Here is a 19,016-nt window from a genome sequence, read left to right on the forward strand (position 1 = left end):
GTCCTCATGGTTACTATTTAGGGTGGGTTTTTTTAGTATTCTCATGATGCAACTCCAGTTATATCACGAGCTCTGGCAGCCCTGTTAGCCCCTCAGGTCTCTCAGAAGAGAGGATCAGAGTGGTTCAGTTTGCCTTCACCATCCACGTTGGGCAGTGTCGGGACAGCCCCCTCCAGAAGAGTTAGCCTCCTGCTTGTCCAGCCCACCCATCAATGCTCTATCTGCTGTGGCCAAGATGTGATCGTGTGAATGAAGGAATGAATGAATGAATGAGTAAATGGGTTTTGTTTTGTTTGTTTGTTTGAGACAGTCTTACTCTTGCCGCCAAGTCTAGAGTACAGTGGTGCGATCCCGGCTCACTGCAACCTCCGCCTCCTGGGTTCAAGCAATTCTTCTGCCTCAGCCTCCTGAGTAGCTGGGATTACAGACTTGTGCCACCACACCATGCTAATTTTTGTATTTTTAGCAGAGACTGGGTTTCGCCATGTTGGCCAAGCTGGTCTCAAACTCCTAACCCCAGGTGATCCACCCACCTTGGCCTCCCAAAGTGCTGGGATTACAGGCTTGAGCCACCACGCCCAGACTGTTTTTATTTTTATTAAGGCCAATTGCTGTGATTGGGTTTATTTTAATGGGTTTATTAAATTGCTTTATTTTAATGGGTTTTCAGACTCACTATCTGTGAGTCTTTAATGGGTTTTCAGACTCACTTTCTGTGGAGCTCTTAGGAAGAGGCTGTGTCGCTAGTCAACCATCTTCACTGTGGAGGCCTACTCACTATGATTTTGCTTTGTAGATCACAAGGATTCATTCAAATTGTCTTTGCTTCCATTCCTTCATAGTATGTTGCATGGTGTGAAAGTATATCTCTCCTTCTCTAGTACATTGTATTCAAACAGGTTGCTGCTGCTTCTCCATTGTCATTCATCTTTTCATTATCTTATTCCTCTTAGCACAGTCAGCACACAACATATTGTCTTCTATGCATAGGGATGGGAAAATTCAGGCAGGTAACAAAAGGAGAGAAATCATCCTCCTATCGGTGGTAGGCACCCAGGCCTGACCTGCATGAAACTGCAGGTGTACCCAACCCTTTGTGTCTGCCGAGATAAGTCTGCCATGGACCACACGACACCCAACACCAGAGGCTTACATCAAAAAGGCCTCAACAGAAGCTGAAATAGAACACGAATTCACAGCCTTAGGCTGAACAGCTCTCACAGCAATTCTTGCCCATGATGCCAACATGGCTTCCTGAGCTGAAGTTATCACTTCAAATGTTCAAATGTATTAGTCTCTTCTGCTTTCATATTCATCTCAAGACTTTTCTGAAGCCTTGCTTCCTCGGTCACTGCCTTGCGTTTCCTCAACCATGGCTGTAATCTGGTCTCCTGTGACATTTCAGGAATATCTTGCTGTTGTTCAGGGTAAGCATGTCTATGGAGTCTCAGATAAACTTAAACGTTTTTTTTTTTTTAGATGGAGTCTTGCTCTGTTGCCCAGGCTGGAGTACAGTGGCACGATCTCAGCTCACTGCAGCCTCTGCCGGGTTCAAGTGATCCTCCTGTGCCGGCCTCCCGAGTAGCTGGGACTCCAGGTGCACGCCACCATGCCTGGCTAGTTTTTTGTTTCTTATTTTTTTGTATTTTTAGTAGAGATGGGGTTTCACCATGTTGACCAGGCTGGTCTCGAGCTCCTGACCTCAGCCTCAGCCTCCCAAAGTGCTGGGATTACAGGCATTAGCCACCATGCCTGGCCCTCAGATAAACTTTTATTTTCTTGCCATTAGGAGTCAAATCTCGTTGTTGACACCAGTTCCACTAAGTGTCCTGACACAACTTATTAAGGGGAGGCAAAATGGTCGGCAAGGGAAAGACTGGTATTTTGCATCTAGTTTTTGTGGAGCTGTGAATTGTTTATTTGTTTGAGGTAGATGAACTTTATTATGTTTCTTAGACTTCTCCGGTTTGACATCAGAAGTTGAAGGAACACTTGTTCTATATTTGGATCATCTTTAACTGGCACCAGTGTCAAAATCATACTTTCCTCATCATCTATTTCCCCCTCAAAGAAATTATTCCTGCTGCTATCAAAATTTGAGTCTGACATTTTCAGCAACGTCCCTATCTTGACCATTTGGTGATAAGTTTTTTAAAAAATTAAGCCAGGCGCAGTGACTCACGCCTGTAATTCCAGCACTTTGGGAAGCCCAGCCGGGTGGATCGCTTGAGTTCGGGAGTTTGAGACCAGCCTGAGAAACATGGTGAGACCCCCATGTCTACCAAATAATCTGGCTTTTTTTCTTTTGAGACAGGGTCTTGCTCTGCCACCCTGGATGGAGTGCAGTGGCACAATCGCAGCTCTCTGTACCCTCGACCTTCTGGACTCAAGTGATCCACCCACCTCAGCCTCCTGAATAGCTGGGGCTAGAGGTACATGCCACCGTGCCCGGCTAATTTATTCTTTTTTTATTTTTGTAGAGACGTTGTTTTGCCATGTTGCCCAGGCTGATCTCAAACTCCTGGGCTCAAGCGATCTGCCCCCCTCTGCCTCACAAAATGTTGTGATTACAGGCATGAGCCACTGCGCCCAGGCAAGTGAATGTTTTTCTCCTACTCCCCTGGCCCAGCTAAATCACATTCTTCTCCCAAAGCATCCATACCTCTGTCTTAGCCCGTCTCACGCCCAGTCTATCCCAGAGTCAGTGTGAAATGGGTCCTTCTCCTGGAGATAGAAATCTTTGGCCCCCATGTGGCTTTCTGTCCCAGCCCAGCAGCTGCATCTTGCAGTGGTCAATAATTGCTCCCTGAATTCAACAGAGACTTAAATAAGATCTCCAGCAAGGGAATTGGCTCTTATTTATATATTATCTTACCTCTCTGTGAGCAGTACAATGGTTTACATACTGAAGGGGGTCCCGTAAGTGCTCATCAAATTACATAGATAACATTTAATGGATCGCCTACTGATTGTCAGACACCAAACCTGGCCCACACTTACTGAGGACTTGATATGCTCCAGGGACAGTGCTAGCCACATTCAACCTCACCACAACCCTATGGGGTAGGTCCTATTATTGTCCCCACATTGCAGTTAAGAAATGTGAGGCACAGAGAGAGGACATAATTCTCCTAACTAATGGAGCTGTGGGTCTAGCCAGGCAGCCTGGCTCCAGAGCTGACACACTTAACTGCTTTAGCAGGCTGTTTCATGATGGTGTGCTTGACACTGAAGCTTCTGGAAATTAAACAAGGCATTCCAATAAGAGCCACATCAAAAAAAAATGTGAATGACTGTAAATTAATCTCTCCAACAGACATCCACAATAATCATGCCCCACCCAGCCCCAAGGAAGATGGGGCTCAGGACTGGGGGTAATGGATGGAACAGGATGCCACTTTACACATGACTTAGAAAAGAAGTCGTAAGTTGAATGATCATGTTTGTCAGACCTGGCAAAAACATTTTGTACCTATCCCTTGAGAGGTTTGGCAGCTGCAATTTCCCAAAACAGAGTTATGAAAGAGCAATGGCTGGGTGCATTTTTGACTTTGGCACCAGGGCTTCTGGACCAAATCTTAAACAGGGCGGTGCCCACATCACACTCCTGCCCATGTCTTATGAGGTCCCTGCCAGATTCTCTCCCCAGAGGATGGCACCTCAGACACCAGCCCAACCTCAATGAGTTGGTATTTCCCTAGCATGAGCCCTCAAGGAGGCTCAGATCTGCCCTCTGAGCTTGGTTTGGTCTCCATGAAGACACTTGCTACACTGCTTGGTGAGGCATGCCAGCCTCTCCCTCCACAGCCAGCCAGAAGCTGGGCACCACCAGGTTCCCTCAGCCACCAGGACACGCAGCCACATGTTGGAGAGTTGCTCCAAATACCAGCTGGGATGGAAAATACCTCCTGGTCCTGAGACCGGAGAGGAACTGGCAGAGGCCATTTTATTTCACCAAATAATTCCGTGTGACTGCTTCAGTGGGTTGCAACCCTAGGTACTTATTAAAAAGTAAAAGATAGGTTCCCTGGGCCTGCTTAGCCCTAAACAAATCGGAAACGGGGCTGCAGGGGTGGGGGAAGTGGAATACCGGCTTGAGCACTTTTCCAGCCTCTCCAAGTGGTTCAGCTGTGCTGAGTGAGGCCATCCTTCAGATTAATGAGGCATGTGGCCTCTGCCCTCCCCTCTCCAAAGGGAACATGGGCTTCTCCCCTCACATAATCACACACACACTGGCCTTCTGAGTGCCAGGCTCTTCCCCACTTCCGGACCTTTGCTGGAGCTGTGCCCTCTGCAGGAATGCAGCTCTCAGATCCCAGTGGAAAGAGTTCTTCATTCAGGCTCACCCCAAGTACATTCAGTCACAGCACCTTCTCCTTTACAAGATTCCTTCTTCTATCATTCTCTCTCCCCCCAGCAGTCCATAAGCTCCCTGTTCCCCTCACCACTGAGAACCCCATGCCTCACTGTGTATGCAGTAGGTGCACCATAGGTGGCCGGTGAGTATAGGCTGTGTCACAGCTACACAAAAAGGGCAGCTACTACCTGTTAACTGTTGCTAGAGGGTGGTAGAATAAACCCCCTAGTTTACCATAGTTCACAAAGGAGAGCCAAGGCCAGGCAGGATTGCAGGAACCTTGCACACAGACCCCCACTGCCATGGTCCCCTGTCTGAAATGCCCCACAATCTGGGTTTCCTACAACCCAACTGGAACCAAGTGCCATATACCCAATGACAAATGAGGCGCCCGGAGCCAGAATAGTCTAGATGAATTTACTGCCATTCACATATTTCATAGAAAAAAAAGATGTAGCAAACGGGTCAGGGATGTACCAAAAAAAAAAAAAAATCCAGGTTTATACAGGTTGCTCTATTTACATCTGAGAGCAGGGCTGTTCTAGCATCAGGCACAGCAGCTGCACTTGTCCGATGTCCCTTTGCAGATGCAGCCCTGGGCACACTTGGCACAGTCCACAGGGCAGCAGGAGCAGCAGCCTGGGGAAGAAGGGGAGAGTGAGAGGTCAGAGCAGACTCAGGCACCTCCCTGCCCCAACAGAGGCCTGGCTCGAGCCCTGCCTCCAGCCCCAGAGCACCATCATTTCAGGATGGCATGGCTTTGTCAGGAGAGAACTGGTGGATCTTTGGGATGAGGGTTTTATATGAAAAAGCTGCCCAGCCCCACCTGAGTCCGAGACAGGACAGAAGACTGGACAGGTATGGGAACAAAAGGAGGCCAGTTCCCCAAAACCTATACTTAAATGAAGAAAATCTTCATAATCAGGCAGGGGGCAAACCCCTGACACAGCAGTTCTGGGGAAGGCCAGGGAAGCTCTGGGCTGCCTCTGCAGGAAAGGGCTGGATCATCAGGTTCCAAATCACCTGGGGTCTCCAAGATCCAGGGCCTTAAGTGCTTCAGGACCCAGAAAGGTTAAGAAGGCTGTATCAGGAGGCAGGAGACCTAGATTCACATTCCAGCTTTGTTCCCAACACTACCTGGTAACCTCTCTGGGCCTTGGTTTCTAGTTTGGTAATAAGAGGCTGGGATTCACCCATTTTTAAGGCACTTTGAGGTCTGATTCTGAATCAGGTGTTGAGGGAGCGGTTTGGGGAAGCTGGTCATAGGCCTGCCCCTGCCTGCAGAACTCTGGGTTCCCTGCTCTAACCTAGCCCATACCCCAGATTCCCAGGGAAGGCCCCGCACTCACTCTTCTTGCAGGAGGTGCATTTGCACTCTTTGCATTTGCAGGAGCTGGCACAGGCACAGGAACCATCTGCAAGGAAGAGAAAAAGGCAGTGAGCGGTGAGTGAGATGCGGAAGGTACAGCAGCTGGTCAATAACGCTTCAGTCCCCCCTCCTCTCTACTGCAGGACCAGCCCTCAGAGCTCCTTTTCCACTCAGGGGAGAGGAAAAGAACCCCATCTCCTCTCCCTTCATTCTGGGAAGGGCAAGTGTCCTCTTGCTTTTACCCCACAAGCAAGGTCCCAGGCTCCAGACACAGCCCAGGAAGCCTAAGAAGAGGGGAGGCCAGAACCTTCTGTTCGGAACTCCGAAGAGGCAACAGCCCCCCGGGTTCCCATACACTCTGGCTGCTCAGAGCCTGATCAGAGCATTGGGGCTCAGCCAGCAGCGCCCTGACCAACTGGGTGACATGGAGCGGGACAGCCTTGGGCCTCAGTACCTTCAACTCTGACTTAGAGGCACAGGGAGGAGGGAAGTGGTCTCAGGGACGTGATAGGGAAGAAAGCCCCTAACGAAATAAAGGAGCCCCTGCAGCTCAGAACTTAAAATGCGACTTCTTCAAACCCAGGAAGGGAAACGCGCATCCCAAGGCGTGGAGCCAGGTGTCCCTTACCAGGCGAGCAGGAGCAGTTGGGGTCCATTTCCAGGCAAGGAGAAGCAGGAATTCCCAATGAAGAGGAAAACACGCAGCGGAACAGACGAAAGGGATGTGGAACCTAGGGGCCGGCGGCTCCCTTTATAGCACGGGCAGCGGGCCGGGCGCAGAGGCCCCGCCCGGTCCTTGCACCCGCCCCCGCTGAGTCTGCACCGCCAGCGATCCTGGGCCGGGTGCACCACCCCGTGAGCCAAGAGCCGGGCGCACCGCCGGGCCCACCGCCGGGCCCGACCTTTTGACCCAGCTGATGTGAATCTGGCGGTACGTGGCGTCCCTGGCGTCCTGCCTGCCCTTCCCAATTTCCCTGACATTGCCTGCCTCTCCCTTTACCTAGAAGTGCCAGGAAACTCGGAATCCCAGCCGTCTACACACCCCCAGCCCCCGCTCCACTGTGTGCAGCTTTGCATTTCCTAGAGCCCCTGGGTGATCCAGGGATCACCTGGATCGGCAGGAGAGGGGAGCATAGCGAGGGAGCAGTGTGCAAATGAGAGGCCGAGGATGTGACACTCGGATTTCCTGCATTGCCGGTCCCTGTTACTGTCCCCACCTCGGTCTGTTGGCCACGTTTCTCTTATGTTTAGGGACAGAACAGACTCAGGGCTCTGCCCCCGTGCTTCCATTCTCCACTCTTGAGAGGCTGAATGGGCACATTTGCCCGGGTCCTCCTTTGCATAAAACTCTCCAGGTCTCCCCACAGCCTAGCTGGGCACCCCACTACAGGATGACAGTGTGGAAAATGTGGGATGCCCCCAGAAAAGGGATCATTTTAGGTGATATGCGGATTCTGGATTAAATTAAAATGCAAGAAACATGGTTATTTTTCCTTCCATATTCCTGTTACTCTACATAACATTAATCCGTGTTAGGCCCTGTTTAGTCACTTTGCATCTTTGAACCTTCACAGCAACCCTAAAGGGATATGCATTCTATTTATGAACCCATATTTCTAATCTGAACAACGACAATACAAGGAGCTTGAGCCACCAGCCCAGGGTCAGAGGGCTACGAAGTGGCACTGCTGGGTCTGAATCCGGTCAGCGTCCCAAGGGAGAGAGGGCACTAATGAAGCTTCCCTTGGGCCTAGGTATATTTACCTCTCTACTGTTTGAAATCTTTAAACAAAACCAAGCATCAAGGTCAGTCCTGGAAGCAAAACAGAGATGCAGAGGGAATATGAATAAGCATAATTTGATGGCAACCTTCTACGTTTGGAAGTTAAACTAATTCTTTTTTCAGTGGTGGTAAGGAGTTTGCTTTTAATCTAAATATCTCTAAGCAAATAGGAATCATTTGAAAGAAAAAGTTAACTCACATATTGGTACAGGTGATAGCAGAACTGGCAGGCATCCTTCCGTTTCTGTTATGGGGACAAGGACTGTCTTGTTCATGGCTTTATATTGCTGGTGTGAATCCCTATTTTCTGGGAAGAGTGCAGGACCCTGTCCGGACCACAGGTCAATGCTCATGTGGCTGATGAGAAAGACAGAGGACACACAGGAAGGAACACCAGGCCTGGCTCTTTTGTCTGGAGTAAAAATGTCAACTATGCCATTATTTGAGATGTTTGGGCTGCCATAACCAGATACCTTAGACTGGGTAACTTAAAACAGCAGAAACACATTTCTCTCAGTTCTGGAGGCATGGAAGTCCAAGGTCAAGGCACCAGCATATCTGGAGTCTTGTGAGGGCCCCGTTCCTCATGGATGTCTCTTTCTTGCTGGGTCCTCACATGGTGGAAAGGGTTAAACAAGCTCCCTCAGGCCTTTCTTATTAATCCCATTCATAAACACTAGGTCCTCTTATTTCAGTCACCTCCCAGATGCACCACCTCAATACCAACACATTGAAAATTAGATTTGCACATATGAGTATTGGAGGCACACAAGCAGTTAGGCCATACCAACCATGAATAAAAATAACAAAATAATAGTTACTATTATAGATCATTTGCCATGTACAAGGCACCATTCTAATTTCTTTATACCTATTAAATCATGTCTTTCTACAAGTCAGACCCCATTACAGTCATATGCTGCTTAGTGATGGGAATACATTCTGAGATATGCATTGTTAGGTGATTTCATGGTTGTGCAAACAGTGTAAAGTGTATAATAACAAACCTAGATATTATGGCCTACCACAGACCTAGGCTATGTGATATGGCTTATTGCTCCTAAACTTCAAACCTATACAGCATGCTACTCTGCTGAATACTGAAGGCAATTATAACACAGTGGTATTTGTGTATCTAGACATAGCTAAACATAGAAAGATACAGTACAATTACCTTATAACCTCATAGGACCACCATCCTGTATGTAGTGCATCTATAACTGAAACGTCCTTATACAGCACGTGATGTATTATTATATTCTGCCCCTTTTACCGTACAGGAAACTGAGCCACAGAGAGGTTGTGTCACCCAGGTATACAGGATAATACATCTGGGATTGGCACTCATACAGGCTGACCATAGGATAATTCCCTCAACCACAACCCTATGTCACCCTGTCATGTGACACATGAGAACACTAACTCTGTCACAGAGGCACAGGGGGAAGAGCACTTAGCTGGCAATCAGAGCCTCTGCATAGCTGTATGTCCTCTCTGGGCTTCAGTTCCCCAGCTATCAAGTCAGGGGCACAATTGGGCTAACTAACCATGGGCCCTTCCAGCTCTGGAATGTGAGGGGCTGGGCTTAGCATCCATGGACAGCATGATCTTCCACTACGGCGAGGGCATGAGGACACCCACAGCATAGATTCATTCATGCCTTTACTTCTGAACTGTGTGACGTTGGGAAGATTGCTTAACTCCTCTAGAAGACAGTACAACTCCTCTAGAAGACAGTACAACTCCTCTAGAAGACAGCACCATCTCACCAAACCCTGCACATTCACTGTGTCCCTGGTTTGTATGACAATCAAATGACTTGAAAGGTGGGAAAGGCTTGTTCTCTGTCTGAATGCTGGAGCAGTCTCTTATCCCAGAGAGCTGGTGCAGGTCATCCACATGCCCTTGAGACCAGAACAGCAAGACTCCAAACCCATCTCCAACTTCAGTCCACTTAATACCTGCAGGCAGATGGGCCTTTTCCAAGGAGCTTGATGGGAGCTAACAGGATTGTCTGTCTAGAAAGTCCACATGGAGAAATGATTATAATAGCACTGTTCAGTAAGCCCTAAGCCACTAGTACCAGGCCACTGTCCCATTTGATCCCTGCATGGAAATATAATCACTTGTATACAGATGAGGAAATGGAGGCTCAGAGAGGTTAAGTGACTTGTGCAGGCCACACAGCCAATAAGGAGTGAAGTGGGCTGTGAACCCAGCTGTGTGACACCAAAGCCTGCACTTGGCCCAGGCTCCCTTCTGAAATTCCCTCTTCACAAACAAGCACCTGCAGCTCATTTAGGTCTGACTCCTGGCCCACCTGTCTCATCTTCCCTGTGATTGAACCACAAATAACAATTCCCTGAGCAGATAGCCGGAGGGACCAGCTGTTGGTAGCAATGATCAGTCCTCATCCTTCTCAATGCACACCACACCCCTTCAAACTACAGAATATGCCATCACTGCTGCAGAGGCCAAGTCAAATACTTCACCTGGGGGCCCCAGTTGCTATCTATAGTCAGCTTGCCAGGATAATGCTGGACACTTCGCTCCACCTCCCTATTCACTGTGCTGGCCTGGAGTAACCAAGGGCTGGAATTTGAAGGAGGAGACTGCAGCCTGACCTTGGGAGAAACTTCCGAAGATTCAGAGCCGAGTCAGAACAAGGAGCTCTCAGGGGTAATGAGAGTTCCATGAGTGACATGGGGCAGTTCAGGACTGATAGTTCCTTTCGGGCATGTCCAGGCCAGCACTGCTGAAGGTGAGTGATCCACGCATGAGGGTCAGTCTACACACCGTTCCCAGTGTGAAATACACACCCTCGAACAGATGTGCAATGTTTGTAAATTCTTTTATTTTTCTGTTGTTTATTTAAATATAATCATATATTTTGTTTTTCATATATTTATTGTTTTTCATATGTATTTTATTTTTATATATTAATAATTTGCCTGTTGAGTATAAAAAGTGGATTTTGTTTTTATATTTCATACTAATTCATTTTAGTTCATTTTGCCAAAGCTTAGGTCTGTTGCAGATGCCCATACCATTATATCTCTTACATGTATAATGCTTTTTTTTTTTTTTTAATTGAGATTCGCTCTTGTCACCCAGGCTGGAGTAGAGTGGTGCATTCTCAGTTCACTGCAACCACCGCTTCCCGGGTTCAAGTGATTCTCCTGCTTCAACCTCCGGAATAGCTGGAATTACAGGCACCTGACACCACTCGTGGCTAATTTTCGTATTTTTAGTAGAGGTGGAGGTTTCATCACATTGGCCAGGCTGGTCTTGAACTTCTGGTCTCAGGTGATCTACTCACCTTTGCCTCCCAAAGTGCTGGGATTACAGGTGTGAGCCACGATGCCTGGCCTACATGTATAATGCTTTTACAATTTTTAGCTGAGACAGGTTATGTGATTTGCCTTAAGGCACTCAGTGTGAAAGGTGATTGGACATGGTACCAGCATGCACGTGACTGGACTCTCAGTGCAGTCCCCTCATCCCAGCTCTGTCGGGTATCAGGTCCCTTTTGTCCAAGGCACACAAAATAAAACCGAGCCTGAATAAAGTCAACTTTTATCATTATTTTATTTTTGAAAAACCAAATGTACTAGTGGGTCAGGGTTGTGTGGAAAGCAATTCCGGGTTCGTACACTTTCTACTTCTGGAAACAGAGCTTTCCCTACATCAGGCGCAGCAGCTGCACCTGTCAGATGTCCCTTTGCAGACACATCCCTGGGCCCAATTGGCTCAGCCCACAGGGCAGCAGGAGCAGCAGCCTGGGCAAGAAGGGGAGAGGGACAGGTCACAGCTGAATTGAACAGGCACCTCTCTGCCCCAACGGTGGGCCTGGCTCAAGCTCGCACCGAGACCCGAAGGAGCCTTCGTTCGGGATGGTGCGCCCTGTCAGGAGACAATGGTGGATCTTTGCAGTGAGAGCCTTCCTATGAAAAACCTGCTCAACCCCACCTGAGCCAGGACAGGGCAGAAAGATTCAGAGCCAACTCCCAACAGGGAGCTCTCAGGGTTCAGCGAATGTCCTGGGTGTGCTGTCTGTGACGCTGGCTAGGCCAAGCCTGATGGTTCCTCATGAGAATGTCCTGGCCTGTGCTGCTGGAGGTGTGTGGTCCACAGTGTGGCCAGTCTGCTGTTTCCAGTCTGCAATGCAAATCATCCATGAACATATGTGCGGAGTTTGTAAACCTTCCATTTTTCTGTTATTTCTGTATGTATTTATTGAGTTTTTTTTGTGTGTAAAATATAAAAAGTGGGTTCTATATTTTGTGTTTCATTATCTTCATAATCAATATTACTTTATTTACGAAGGTTTAGATCTGGGATGGATAGAAAATGAAAACTGTCCCTTCGCCATGGGTTTGAGAAGCCCCGTGTAAGATTCAACCAACTCAGGCATTGGAATCCGCCCACTGTGGTCACTTTCAAGCCTAAAATCTGCTGAGGAGCTGAACTTGGTCAGGGAAACCTGAGAAGAAACATGAGGAATGGAGAAGTCCCTGTGCCACATTTAACATGATTGGAGCTGATCGCATATGTCCCCATGCTCATATGATCCGGCACAGTGCAGGTGCGTTTTACAGAAGATCAAGCTCAGTGAATTAACGGGGCTTGCCTGAAGGCGTTCAGACTACTAGGGGCTCACATTTCCATCCAGAGTTCAGTCTCTAAACTCCCAGTTCAATCTCCCACCCCAGTCCCTTGTTCCAAAAAACACAACAGGAACCAGAACCAGAATTAAGTCTAAGTGTTTAATTATGATTCACATATTTCACAGAAAAAGGAATGTAGCAAATGGGTCAAGATTTATCAAAAAAAAAAAAATCCTGGATTTTACTGGTCACTCTATTTTTACTTGGGAGCAGGGCCATTCTGACATCAGGCGCAGCAGCTGCACTTGTCCAAGGCCCCTTTGCAGATGCAGCCCTGGGCACACTTGGCACAGCCCACAGGGTAGCAGGAGCAGCAGCCTGGGGAGGAAGAGAGAGTGAGAGGTCAGAGCAGACTCAACCAGAGACCTCCTTGCCCCAACAGAGGCTGATCTCCATCCCTCTCTCCAGCCCGAGAGGACCATCATTTCAGGATGGCATGGTTTTGTCAGGAGACAACTGGTGGACATTGGAGTGGGTCTTCCTTTGAGAAAGCTGCCCCATCCCACATAAGCCCTGGAGAGGGCAGAAGACTAGACAGGCAGTGACGGCCTACAGGGACAAAGGAAGGCCAGTTCCCCAGAAGCAAGCACTCAGGGCCAGCCTTGGGTTCCCTCCCAACCTTAGTCACAGCCCCAGATTCCTGGAGATGGCCCCGCACTCACTCTTCTTGCAGGAGAGGCGTGTACACTCTTTGCACTTGCAGGAGCCGGCGCAGGTGCAGGAGCTGCAAGGAAGAGAAAAAGCCAGTGAGTGGTGAGTGAGATGCAGAAGGTACAGCAGTGGGTCAATGAGTGTCCAGTTCCCCCTTCTCTGTGCAGGGCCAGCCCTCAAAGCTCCTTTCCCACTTAGAGCAGAGAAAGAGAAGATCCATGTCCTCTCCCTTCATGCTAGGAAAAACAAGCACCCTCCTATTTATACTCCAAAGGAAAGTCCCACTCTAGACACGGCCCAGGAAGACTGCGACTTCGATTTTCTGTCCTGAACCCCGAAGAGGCAATGTCCCCTCCCATGCAATGTATCCTATCCAATCCGGTTGCTCAGAGTCAGGTTAGAGAATTGGGGCTCAGCCAGCAGCCCAGTAACCAACGGGGTGACGTGGAGCAGGACTGCCTTGAGCCTCAGGACCCTCAACTCTGACACAGAGGCACAGGGAGGAGGAAAATGCTCTCAGGAGCTTGGCCAAGAAGAAAGCACTGGACCAATAAAGGAGTCCCCTCACCTCAGATCGCAAAATGCGACCTCCCCAAACCCTAGGACACTCTCTATGGCGTCTGGGGATTTGGCATCCCAAGACACAGAACCCGGGGGCCCCTTACCAGCGGCGCAGGAGCAGTTGGGATCCATTGCAACTCGAGGAGAGACTGGAGTTCGCAAGCGAGAAGGAAAGAGGCGGTGGTGCACGTGGAAGGCGTGGTGGAGCCCAACAGCCAGAGGCTGCTTTTATAGTCAGGACAGTGGGTCGGGCGCAGACGCCCCTCCCCGCCCTTGCACCCGCCCCGCTGAGTCCATACCGCGAGCGTTCCTGGGCTGGGTTGTGCGCAGGAAATGGGCCAAGCGCAAGGTCCCTTGAGCGCAGCTGGGTGCACAACGTGGGACCGCCCCTTTCGCACTGGCTCGCGAGGGAGGCGCTGTGCCCCCCGTGCGCGGCTTCTCTCACCCTGCCGGACCTTCCCAGCTTCCCTGAGGTTGCCTGCTACACCCGCCCATTGACGTTCCGCCTATCCCAGTATTCTGGCTTTCCACCAAACTTCACCAAGGCCGAGGTCTCTAGTCAATTGCTAAGCCTTTCCTGGAGTCGAGGGTAACCCCAGTCTTGTGCTCCACTTTCTGGATCTGCCAAAGCAAGGAACATAGTAAGGGACTAGTGTGCAAAGGGTAGGTAGGCCAAGGGTGCGAACTTCACATCTCTGGCCTTATCCTCCCTGTCCCGGTTCCTACTTCAGTCCTTTGGCCACGTTTCTCCTGTGCACAGCAACACAGAATACACAGGGCTCTGCCTCTCTCTCTTCCATTCTCCACTCTTGAGGGGCTGAATGGGCACCTTTGTCTAGGTCCCCCTTTGCATAAATCTCTCCAGGGTCTCCCCACAGCCTAGCTGGGTACCCCACTACAGGATGGCAGTTTTGAAAGCGTGGGATGTCCCTAGAAGAGGGATCATTGAAGGTGATATGAAGATACTGGATTAAATTAGAAAGCAAGAGAGCTTTATTTTTCCTTTCATGTTCCTATTACTCTACATTACATGGGTCTGTGTTTGGTCTTGTTTAGTCACTTTCTGTCTTTGAACTCTCACAGCAACCATAAAGGGACATGCATTCTATTTATGAACCCGTATTCCTAATCTGGACAATGACAATACCAGGAGTTCAAGCCACTAGCCCAGGGTCAGGGGGCTGGGAAGTGGCACTGCTGGGTGTGAATCCTGTCAGTTTCTCAAAGGAGAGAGGTCAGTGATGAAGCTTCCCTATGGCCTAGGTATGTTCATCTCTTCACTGCTTGAAATCTTTAAACAAAACCAAGCATCAAGGTCAGTCCTGGAAGCAAAACAGAGACATAGAGGGATATGAATAAGTATACTTTGATGGGAGGGAGGCAGGGCCCTGTGTCTTCCGTGTTGCTGTGCACAGGAGAAACGTGATGGAAGAACTGAGGTGCTGAGGTGGGGACGGGAACAGGGACAGGCAATGCCAGAGATCCGAAGGTTGCATCCTCCGCCTGTCCCTTGCACACTACTCCCTTGCTATGCTCCCTCCTCCCGCCAATCCAGACGGTTGAACAAGAGACTGGGGTTGCACTAGAACTCCAGGAAAGCCTTAGCTGTTGAGAAGGGAGTGGGCAGGCCCGAGGGTGTGGGGCGCAGGTCACGATCTCAGGGCACGCGGAATGCCAAGGAGCGGGAGTAGCAGGTAATCTTGGGGAACTGGGAAGGCCCGGCAGGGTGAGAGAAGCAGCTCACCCAGGTGCACAGCGCCACCCGCGCGAGCCGCTGCGAAAGGGGCGGCCAGGCGGTGCGCACCCACCTGCCTGCGCTCAGGGTGCTATGCGCCCGCCCTTCTGCTGCGCACAGACTGTCCCAGGACCGCGGGCGGCTGGGACTCAGCAGGGTGAGTGCAAGAGCAGGGTGGGGTCTCTGCTCCCGGCCCCCTCCCTTGACTATAAAAAGAACCGCTGGCTGTGGAGCTGCACCACGCCTTCCACCTGCTCCACCGCCTCTTTACTTCTCGCTTTGGAACTCCAGTCTCACCTTGGCTTACAATGGACCCCAACTGTTCCTGCGCCGCTGGTAAGGGGCGCCCGGGTTCTGTGTCTTGGGATGCCAAATTGCCATACACCATGGAGAGTGTCTCTGGGTTTGAGGAGGTCGCATTTTGCGATCTGAGGTGAAGGGGACTCCTTTACTTCGTCCAGTGCTTTCCTCTTGCCGAAGCTCCTGAGAGCTTTGCCCTCTTCCCTGTGCCTCTGTGTCAGAGTTGAGGGTCTTGAGGCTTAAGACTCTCCTGCTCCACATCACCCCGTTGGTCAGGAGGCTGCTGGCTGGGCCCTACTTATCTAACCAGGCTCTGAGCATCTGGATTGGATGGGAGGCAAGGGACATTGCCTCTTCGGGGTTCAGGACAGAATGTCGAAGTCGCAGTCTTCCCAGGCTGTGCCTGGAGCCTGGGACTTACCTTTAGAATACAAATGGAGGGTGCTTGGTTTTCCCAGCATGAATGGAGAGGACATTGGGCCTGTCTTCCTCTGCTGAGTAGGAAAGGAGCTCTGAGGGCTGACCCTGCACAGAGGAGGGGGCACTGGACACTCATTGACCCACTGTTGTACCTTTTGCATCTTATTCACTACTCACTGGCTTTTTCTCTTCCTTGCAGGTGTCTTCTGCGCCTGCGCCGGCTCCTACAAGTGCAAAGAGTGCAAATGCACCTCCTGGAAGAAGAGTGAGTGTGGGGCCATCTCCAGAAATATGGTGCTGTGGCTAAGGTTGGGAGGGAACCCAAGGATGGCCCTGAACGCCTGCTTCTGGGGAACTGGCCTTCACTTGTCCCCATAGGCCTTCCTCGGGCCCCGAAAGGCAGCAGCACTGTCTTTCCAGTCTTCCGTTCTGTCCAGGGTTCCTGTGGGGCTGGGCAGTCTCTCACAGGAAGACTCACTCCAACATCCACCAGTTGTCTCCTGACAAAGCGGTGTCATCTTGAACTAAGGATCCTCGGGGGCTGGGGTCTGAGCTTGAGTTAGGCCTGCTGTTGGGACAGGGAGCTCCCTGGTCAAGTCTACTGTGACCTCTGTCTCCCTTTTTCCCCAGGCTGCTGCTCCTGCTGCCCTGTGGGCTGTGCCAAGTGTGCCCAGGGCTGTATCTGCAAAGGGGCGTCAGAGAAGTGCAGCTGCTGTGTCTGATGTCGGGACTGCCCTGCTGTCAGATGAAAATAGAATGACACGTGAAATCCAGGATTTTGTTTTCTACAACCCCAACCCATTTGCTACATTCCTTTTTCTGTGAAATATGTGAATAATAATTAAACACAGACTTGATTCTGGTTCTGGTTCCTGTGTTTTTTTAGGAATAAGGGACTGGGGTGGGAGATTGAACTGGGAGTTTAGAGACTGGGCTCTGGATGGAAATGTGAGCCTCTAACAGTCTGAGTGCCTTCAGGCAAGCCCAGTTACATCACAGACCTCCATCTTCTGTAAAACGCACCTGCACTGTGCCGGATCATATGAGGATGGAGACATACGCGATCAGCTCCAATCATGTTAAATGGGGAACAGACACTTCTCCATTCCTCATGTTTATTCTCAGGTTTTCCTGACCAAGTTCAGTTCCTCAGCAGATTTTAGGCTTGAAAGTGACCACAGTGGGCGGATTCCAATGTCTGAGTTGCTTGAATCCTACACGGGGCTTCTCAAACCCATGGCGAAGGGACAGTTTTCATTTTCTATCCATCCCAGATCTAAACCTTCGTAAATAAAGTAATATTAATTACGAAGATAATAAAACACAAAATGTTGAACCCACTTTTTACATTTTACACACACAAAAAAACTCAGTAAATACATACAGAAATAACAGAAAAATGGAAGATTTACAAACTCTGCACATATGTTCATGGATGATTTGCATTGCAGACTGGAAACAGCAGACTGGCCACACTGTGGACCACACACCTCCAGCAGCACAGGCCAGGACATTCTCATGAGGAACCATCAGGCTTGGCCTAGCCAGCGTCACAGACAGCACACTCAGGACACTCGCTGAACCCTGAGAGCTCCCTGTTGGGAGTTGGCTCTGAATCTTTGGAAATTCCTCCCAAGATCCAGGCTGAGGTTGTTCCTCTTTCAAGTTCCATTCCTTGACTACTTCAAACCAGCACGCTCCTGGGAAGATGCAGTTTGATCATGGGTTGTAGATGAAGTTGTTTTGGAATTTTGCTTTTGATTTCATCATCTCCATAATTACTAGTACTTTATTTACAGAAGTTCTCAGAACACAGCTATGGCAGATTGTGCAGCTAGCTGAGCATGGTGATGTTCCTTAGGAAGGAAAGAGTCCTGGATTTCTTGTTAATGACAAGTTAGTCCCTCCATTTGTGGAGGGAATACTATTTGATGTTCAATCAAAGAGGAAGATGAGTCTCCTTGCCTAGAAGTCAGGACCATGCTTACCTGCTGCTTCCCTGTGAAGCGATTTCAGAAGGCAGACTGCACCTAGGGCGTGGGTTTTGTTGTCAGGCAGTCCTAGTTCACAGCCCACTCCACCACTTTACTGGCTGTGTGGTTTGGGCAAGTCACCCAAACTCTCTGAGCATCTAGTACCTCATTTGTAGAAAGGAGATTACATCTCAATGCATGGATTAAATGAGAGAGTGGGCCGGGCACAGTGGCTCATACCTGTAATACCAGCACTTTGGGAGGCAGAAGTGGGAAGGTTGTTTGAGCCCAGGAGTTTGAGACCAGTCTAGGCAACATGGAGAAACCCTGCCTCTAAAAAAATTAGATGATGTGAGGCCATGCAACTGTGGTCCTAGCTGCTCTGGAGGCTGAGAAGGGAGGATCACTTGAGCTCAGGAGATAGAAGCTGCAGTGAGCAAGATCGTGCCACTGTACTCCAGGTTTGGAAACAGAACAAGATCCTTTCTCAAAAATAAATTATAAATAAATAAATAAGAGCAAGAGAGAGAGAGTGACCTGGCTGCTGCCTAGGCTTTAATAAACAATGGTGATTATGATCATTCTCTTTGCACTGATTTTCTTGGAATAAGATACCATTAAATCCTAACTTGCTCCTAGAGAAGTGCTCATTGTTTTGAAGCATTTCTCTGGACAGGATGCTGTGTAGGTGCTGCATCCCTGGGTGATCCAGTGCCAGGAAGAGTGTGGATGTCCTCCTGCAGAAAGTCCTCTGTGATAAGATGCTGCCAGAACATTTGAACACACATAAAATTCTTTCCCATTCTTCATGTCATTTGACTTCGTGCAACCTGTTGAATGAAGGTCACAAGCTTCAGGACAGGGACAGAAAGTATTCAGGGAGTGGTGTGCTTAAGTCATCTTTCAGAGGAATTATGCAACCTGCCCAATGCCTCACCACACAGGTGAGAAGGAAAGGGATGAAGGAACCTATGGTACAGCTGGCCTCTGGCCCTGCCCACAGCTGGCAGATCACTGCATCCCTAGAGGCCCTGCCCTGACCCTTGCACTCACCCCTGCTGAGTCTGTACTGCCTGTGATCCCTGGCTGGGCCGTGAGCAGTGGCCTGGCCTGACTCAGGACTGTCATCATCTTTACCTCCCCCGGATACCGTGTGCAACCCAGCCTCATGTTCAACTTCCAGGATCAGCAGGAGCGGGA

At 49.6% G+C, this 19,016-nt stretch overlaps 3 protein-coding genes and 1 pseudogene across 6 annotated transcripts; 1 reads left to right on the forward strand and 3 right to left on the reverse strand.

Moving 5' to 3' along the window:
• Positions 1 to 891: 891 nt before the first annotated feature.
• Positions 892 to 2,109, reverse strand: LOC105525415 (annotated as a pseudogene).
• Positions 2,110 to 4,760: 2,651 nt separating this feature from the next.
• Positions 4,761 to 6,498, reverse strand: LOC105525392 (metallothionein-1X). Its single transcript, XM_011960999.1, has 3 exons — positions 6,355 to 6,498; positions 5,707 to 5,772; positions 4,761 to 4,996 (listed from the first exon to the last, which is right to left on the reverse strand). Exons 1-3 carry the CDS (start codon positions 6,380 to 6,382, stop codon positions 4,905 to 4,907), a joined length of 186 nt encoding a protein of 61 aa, XP_011816389.1. The 5' UTR covers positions 6,383 to 6,498; the 3' UTR covers positions 4,761 to 4,904.
• Positions 6,499 to 12,261: 5,763 nt separating this feature from the next.
• Positions 12,262 to 13,585, reverse strand: LOC105525397 (metallothionein-2-like). Of its 4 annotated transcripts, none has more exons than XM_011961007.1 (4): positions 13,500 to 13,520; positions 13,426 to 13,436; positions 12,839 to 12,900; positions 12,262 to 12,494 (listed from the first exon to the last, which is right to left on the reverse strand). In XM_011961007.1, the coding sequence occupies exons 1-4, from the start codon at positions 13,518 to 13,520 to the stop codon at positions 12,403 to 12,405; spliced, it is 186 nt and encodes a 61-aa protein (XP_011816397.1). In that variant the 3' UTR covers positions 12,262 to 12,402. The 4 variants fall into 4 exon arrangements, with proteins under 4 accessions (XP_011816397.1, XP_011816396.1, XP_011816393.1 ...); XM_011961006.1 differs by lacking the exon at positions 13,426 to 13,436 and adding an exon at positions 13,081 to 13,084 and having other exon boundaries at positions 13,493 to 13,520; XM_011961003.1 differs by lacking the exon at positions 13,426 to 13,436 and having other exon boundaries at positions 13,471 to 13,585.
• A 1,716-nt stretch (positions 13,586 to 15,301) lies between these two features.
• LOC105525396 (metallothionein-1F-like) lies at positions 15,302 to 16,705 on the forward strand. The gene is made up of 3 exons (XM_011961002.1): positions 15,302 to 15,459; positions 16,043 to 16,108; positions 16,474 to 16,705. Exons 1-3 carry the CDS (start codon positions 15,432 to 15,434, stop codon positions 16,563 to 16,565), a joined length of 186 nt encoding a protein of 61 aa, XP_011816392.1. The 5' UTR covers positions 15,302 to 15,431; the 3' UTR covers positions 16,566 to 16,705.
• The last annotated feature ends 2,311 nt before the right edge of the window (positions 16,706 to 19,016 follow it).

Source organism: Colobus angolensis, unplaced genomic scaffold (assembly GCF_000951035.1).
Source record: "Colobus angolensis palliatus isolate OR3802 unplaced genomic scaffold, Cang.pa_1.0 Scaffold531, whole genome shotgun sequence".
Taxonomy (NCBI): domain Eukaryota; kingdom Metazoa; phylum Chordata; class Mammalia; order Primates; family Cercopithecidae; genus Colobus; species Colobus angolensis.

What these genes read in the sequence shown, in the direction of transcription:
- LOC105525392 (XM_011960999.1), bottom strand. Translation starts at nt 6,382, where the DNA reads ATGGACCCCAACTGCTCCTGCTCGCCTG. An exon ending in CAACTGCTCCTGCTCGCCTG is followed by an intron (nt 5,773 to 6,354) that starts GTAAGGGACACC and finishes TCTTCCTTGCAG; the next exon opens with ATGGTTCCTGTGCCTGTGCC. An exon ending in ATGCACCTCCTGCAAGAAGA is followed by an intron (nt 4,997 to 5,706) that starts GTGAGTGCGGGG and finishes CTTCTTCCCCAG; the next exon opens with GCTGCTGCTCCTGCTGCCCT.
- LOC105525397 (XM_011961003.1), bottom strand. Translation starts at nt 13,520, where the DNA reads ATGGATCCCAACTGCTCCTGCGCCGCTGGTAAGGGGCCCCCGGGTTCT. An exon ending in AAGGGGCCCCCGGGTTCTGT is followed by an intron (nt 12,901 to 13,470) that starts GTCTTGGGATGC and finishes TCTTCCTTGCAG; the next exon opens with CTCCTGCACCTGCGCCGGCT. An exon ending in ACGCCTCTCCTGCAAGAAGA is followed by an intron (nt 12,495 to 12,838) that starts GTGAGTGCGGGG and finishes CTTCCTCCCCAG; the next exon opens with GCTGCTGCTCCTGCTACCCT.
- LOC105525396 (XM_011961002.1), top strand. Translation starts at nt 15,432, where the DNA reads ATGGACCCCAACTGTTCCTGCGCCGCTG. An exon ending in CAACTGTTCCTGCGCCGCTG is followed by an intron (nt 15,460 to 16,042) that starts GTAAGGGGCGCC and finishes TCTTCCTTGCAG; the next exon opens with GTGTCTTCTGCGCCTGCGCC. An exon ending in ATGCACCTCCTGGAAGAAGA is followed by an intron (nt 16,109 to 16,473) that starts GTGAGTGTGGGG and finishes CTTTTTCCCCAG; the next exon opens with GCTGCTGCTCCTGCTGCCCT.